General features: G+C 35.4%; 1 protein-coding gene across 1 annotated transcript; it reads right to left on the reverse strand.

Moving 5' to 3' along the window:
* Positions 1-2,464: 2,464 nt before the first annotated feature.
* LOC107818045 (ATP synthase gamma chain, chloroplastic-like) lies at positions 2,465-4,628 on the reverse strand. Its single transcript, XM_016643954.2, has one exon. The coding sequence runs from the start codon at positions 4,344-4,346 to the stop codon at positions 3,213-3,215; it is 1,134 nt and encodes a 377-aa protein (XP_016499440.1). The 5' UTR covers positions 4,347-4,628; the 3' UTR covers positions 2,465-3,212.
* Positions 4,629-5,715: the final 1,087 nt, after the last annotated feature.

Below are 5,715 nucleotides of genomic sequence, written 5' to 3' on the forward strand. Positions count from 1 at the left end.
CTTCAGCTCTAGAGCTGGTAGTCGGTGGAACTAAATAGCAACTTCACGATCCACAATATACGTAATCTAGTAATGTAAATTCCGAATAACAAGTAGCAACACCTAATAAAATGAACATTAACAGTAGTTCAGTTTATTTACACATATACACAATGCAGCAGGTAGCGGGAGGAATTAAAAAAGCAATTTCACGATATACAATATACATAAACTAGATATGTAAATTTCGAGTAACAAGTAGCAATTCCTAATAAAATGAACATCAACAGTAGTTCACTTTATCTATACAAATACACAACGTAAAATTTATATATAAGTATGGAATTTGAGAGTGTGCGCGTGTTACCTGGCTAGAACAAAAAGACGGGAACCCCCTTTCACTGAAGTTTTTGTTTTGTAAGCTTCAGCTCTAGAGCTGAAGTTTTTGTTTTTTAACTATCGAACTTCAGCTCTAGAGCTGAAGTTTTTGTTTGTAAGCTTCAGCTCTAGAGCTGAAGTTTTTGTTTTGTAACTGTCAAAGAGCTGAAGTTTTTGTTTATAACTGGCAAACTTCAGCTCTAGAGCTGAAATTTTTTCTGGAAAAATAAGCTTTTTATGTTATCGTCTGCTTTAAATGCAGCAACCTCATTTCGTCTAACTCACACTCAGCTTTGCTCAGCCATTTTTATTGCTAAGCAACTTATATTCGAAAATACAAAACAATTAGGAAATCCTTATGAGGATTTATCTTTATGATATGTTGGAGTCGAAGTCTGGCTTATAGGTTCAGTTACAGCTTTAAAATAAGAGAATGACAACGATTAAGGGTAATGGCGTGTAATGCAGTAAAAGAGAAGCAACACAGAAAAAGCATTCCACTTTGAAATGAAAACAACAAAGACTCAGACTACCAAGAACAGTAATGATCCCTAAGATGACATATTCAAAAGATTCAGTAGCTCCACCACACTGTACAATCTCAGACAACCACCAAGGAACTTGCATTCACAGGTTATATACATAGTCGTAACAGATTTTTTGTAGAAAAGGGAGAAGGAAAAGTTTGAGAAAGAAGAGACGGATATAACTTTGAGGAGGAGAAGGAAGAGGAGAAAGAGGACTGAAATTGTTTAAAAAGTGGGTACAAGTTAAAAGTTTTAAAAAAAATGGGTATAGGTTAAATGAGGGTGACCAAATAGGGCGCCCCATGCAATTTTTACCTCCAACTCGCGTCCATAAATTTAAGGTTTGAGTTACGTGGAAGTGGTTACAGCATATCTTTGTCCACTAAGGCGTGTTTTTACTAAGCACCCTTTTGTCCATAAATATTTTTTCCTTTTTTTGCTTTTTTTCTTTCAAAAACGTATTTGTCTATAAATTTTTGCAAGTTGTTGAAAAAACTTCGGAAAAGAGTTGTTCAAAAACCAAAAAGTGACCACTTTTTCAAAAAAAATCATAACTTTTTGTTTTTCCCACTCACAAAACTGTAATATTTTTCAAATAAAATGCACGTCCAAACATAATTTCAAATTTCAAATATCATTTTTCAACTTAACTCCAAATGCTACTTTTTTAAAAAAATTACAATTTTTATGACCAAATGCCTACTAAGATTTGAACCTAATACCTCATAATTCTCAAGTCACTTTATTGACCACTAAACCACACCGTTGATAATTAAGTGAATGAAATATGCATATGATTAATGCCTTTGCTGCCCCACAGTTTATAATTAAGTGAATTCAACTAGTAAATCTCAGTCTTGAGGAGACAAAGTAAAAACATCTGCCAAAAATTTTGAGGACAGTAAATCATATTGAATGAATATCTCTGTACATAATTAATTGCTCAGTTACAATCTCTACCATTACTCACTATTGATAAAAGCTGTGAGCATAAAAAATGAAATAGTGCATCCAATTCCAAATGTTGAAATAAAGATAGTTCCAACAGGACATCCAAATACTGATACTGGAAATAATTTAAGCAAATCAAGACCGGGATTCAGTATAACTATAACCAATAAGGTAACAGCTTGACACATTGTTTTCATCATCACAAAAGTAGGATTATTAACCTAAACTGCTCCAGACTTAAGGCAATGAATATAATTCCACAGCTAACAATAAAAGCTGCATTTTCTTAGTATCAATACCAAATATACTACTCCCAGAGACTCCAATGCTCATCTCTCTGACCATCATCTCTCTACAGACTACAATTATAAAGATCGCGAAGTCGCAAAGATAATCCTAAGTAGATTGTAGATGACTCAGAAACAGAAAACAGTTTGTTGCTTGCAAATGAACTGCGCAGTCAGCTGATTAACCTCGATATAAGTAGCAGTGCCCTAAAAAACTGATACTTCAAGTACAGAGGAGGAGCAAACAAGGACAGTGCAGATCCTATGCCAAAAAGGATTCATCTTCATGATAATTTCCTTTTCACTAACAAATATATAAGCATTAGCCGTAAGCAGACTCAGTTTGTAGAAATGCATAGAAAGAGATGAATAAATAAAGTTGCAGCATCTACTCTTCTTTAAGACAGCGTGGAAAGGTTTAAATCAAAAGGGAATGGGATCCGATAAGGCAACTGTTAAAAACATTGTTTTCTACATCACAGAAAGTGGGACTATCAATCTAAAGTGCTCCAGACTCAAAGCAATGAGATACAGTTCCACCAACAATAGCGTAAGCTGAATGTTCTTAATTCTAAATATCCCAATCCACCAAATCACGTGCGAAACTCTGACAGAGGACAAAGCCTTAGCAAACTATCTCCCCGACAAAACTTGAGCACCGAGTCCTTGCACAAAGAAATTTCTGCATCTTTTTCTACAGCCAGTAAAAGTTTACCCCTCTTGGGAACTCATATGCTAACTTCTGTGACCTTCATGTCTACACTTACAAGCTTGCCTAAACCACCCTAAGTAAACAGTAGAAAACTTGGAAAAGGGGAAAAAGAGAGAATTACTTGTTGCTAGTGAAGAATCTTGTTCCAGTCAATTGAGAAAGGAGTCATTCAGAGCGAAAACGGGAGTCAAAGAGTTTAATCATTCATGAAAGAAGAGATTCATCTCATTTATGGTTCAAGAGAATCCTTAGTGTGACACTTTTCATACCATCAGCCTCTAACGAGCTTGTTCTCTTCATAAAAGGAGTCGATGAAAATGAAATAAGGATATCCAAATTACGAAACAATGAGAAATCCAGATACCAGATTCAGTGCAGCTACGTAAGTGCATCTGCTCCAGCAACAATCTCCAATATCTCGCCAGTGATCTTCGCCTGCCTTTCCCGATTATAAGCAATCGAAAGGTTCCTCTTTAAGTCAACTGCATTATCCGTGGCATTACTCATTGCATTCATTCTTGCAGCAAGCTCACTTGCAAATGACTCTTGAAGTGCCCTCAAAATCTGGCTATTCAAATAGAGCGGCATCAATGCATCAAGAATCTGAGCAGGATCTTGCTCAAACTCTAAATTACACAAATAACTACCTCGTTTCACCCTCAAATGATCCCTCTCAACTATCAATTTCCCTTCCTTAGTAGTCAACCTAAAGAACTCATCTTCATCTACATCAACACTTTTCCCATTCACATCAAGAACCTCTCCTTTCGACGAAATTGGAAGCAAAGTATGTATTACTGGATCAGATTTAATCAATGAAACAAATTTAGTATACAAAAGCTCTACTTTATCAACTTCTTCACTAACAAACAATGAAAAAACATCATCAGCTATAACCTGAGCCTCTTTTGTTGTAGGAAAACTCTCTCCTTCAACAAACCTATCAACAAAAAACTTATCCCTCCTTCGACGAAAATAAGCATTACCCTTTTTACCAACACTAATCACACTACACTCGATACCAAGATTCTTCAATTCTTGAATACGGGTCTCTGCTTTTTTTAATATTCCATTATTAAAACCCCCACAAAGGCCTCTTTCACCAGTAATAACAACAAGTGCAACTTTCTTTACAGGCCTAATATTCATTAAGGGAATTTCAACATCATTTTCAAATTGAACCTGTTGGGTTATGTTGTACAACATATCAACGAGTGTTTCAGTAAAGGGTCTGCTACTAATGACTGCTTCTTGGGCTCTGCGAATCTTGGCTGCTGCCACTAGTTTCATTGCTTCTGTTACTTTCTGGGTGTTTTTAACAGTCTCGATTCTTTCTCGTAGTCCACGAATATTACCGCAGTGAATTGAGGGCAGTTTCAAGAATTGGTAAGGGGAATTTGTGTTTGTTAGGTTAGTATTGGGAATGGGGAATTTGATGAGTTGAGAAGTGAAAGAGAGTGAAGAAGAGTCAAAGATTGGATTTTTTGAGGAAATCCATATTGAAGGAGCCATTGGATTTGCTTATTGTATGCGAAAGGGTTTTAGATGGGAATAATGAAATAGCTGAGGTTTGTGGTTTTTGGGTTTTGAGGTTTTGCTTTTTTCTGTTTCTCAGAAAGGAGTTTTGTATAGGCTGAGCTGAGGTGGAAAGAATAGCGGACAATTGAGTGTCGTTGTTGGTTCCGAATAGGAGCTTTGCCGGCGTATTTTCCTCGGTTTGTACCTCTGTTGGCAATTTCACCCCGAGACTGCCAAAATGGTGGTGTTGTGCAAAAAATGGTGGGGTCGTTTGGTTTGAATACCGTTTATGCCGGGATAAATTATACTTGTATAAGATGTTTGGATTATTTTATTTATTCACTGTTTGATATGTTGTATTAAATATAACAATTGCATAATTTGTAAGAAGAATGTATAAGTTATACCGGTGCTAATTACTTCATCCTTTATAAGATATAAATTATTCCGGTGTTAATTTTAATCATGGGATAACTTATACCTGGTTTGCTAACCAAACGAAGTATTAAGGTAGTATTAAATTTTTATACCAATAATATACCTTCTTATACCTCATACCAAACGACCCCTCAAAATTGATACCGACCGTAAGTTAGATACTTCAACTTAATTAGTGATCAGATTGACACGTTTTTAAAAAAAATAGACCTCTTTTTTATCTCACAACTGTATGGTCCCTCAATTTTTATGGACCTGGATGTGTAAGATATGGGTCCACAAATATGTGAGATAAAAAGAGGCCTCACACAACTAGAGTAATAAAATCACTCACTTTTTGGCGAGAATATGTCTCCTGGACACCTAACACTTGTGTGACATACACTCTCAGCTCATACGTCAAATGGACAAATCAAATAATTACACGTGTGATTTTAGAAAAAATAAAAAATTTACTTATATATTGTAATGGTAGAATAGCCTAAATGGCACTTATACTTGAGCCACTTTATCATGTCGGTCCCCAAACTTTATAATTTGTCAATTGAACAATTACGCTCCTTCAAATCGTGTATAATAAACGCTTATGATACGAGGCTGATCCTATTTGTCATATTTGACTTTAGTGTGTGATTCGCACGTCTCTAAGGGGCGTGAAGGCACTTGAAAAAGCCCTAATGGTAATAATGTGGCCTATTTAATAGTCATCTTCTTCTTTCTACCTTATTCTTATTGTTGAACATTATAGAAGCTGATTTCTATTCAAATCTGATGTCTTCTTTTTCGTGTTAGCTTCAACAGTGAAAAATAAAATTTCTTTGCTGGGATTCTTCATTACACAACTCCATAAACAAACCAACAAAAAAGACAAATTTTTTAAAGTAAAAAAACTTCCAAAATTCTTTTTTCGTCCCCACAATACCGT

The sequence above is a fragment of the Nicotiana tabacum genome, chromosome 8 (assembly GCF_000715075.1).
Source record: "Nicotiana tabacum cultivar K326 chromosome 8, ASM71507v2, whole genome shotgun sequence".
NCBI classification, from domain to species: Eukaryota; Viridiplantae; Streptophyta; class Magnoliopsida; order Solanales; family Solanaceae; genus Nicotiana; species Nicotiana tabacum.

What these genes read in the sequence shown, in the direction of transcription:
- LOC107818045 (XM_016643954.2), bottom strand. Translation starts at nt 4,346, where the DNA reads ATGGCTCCTTCAATATGGATTTCCTCAAAAAATCCAATCTTTGACTCT.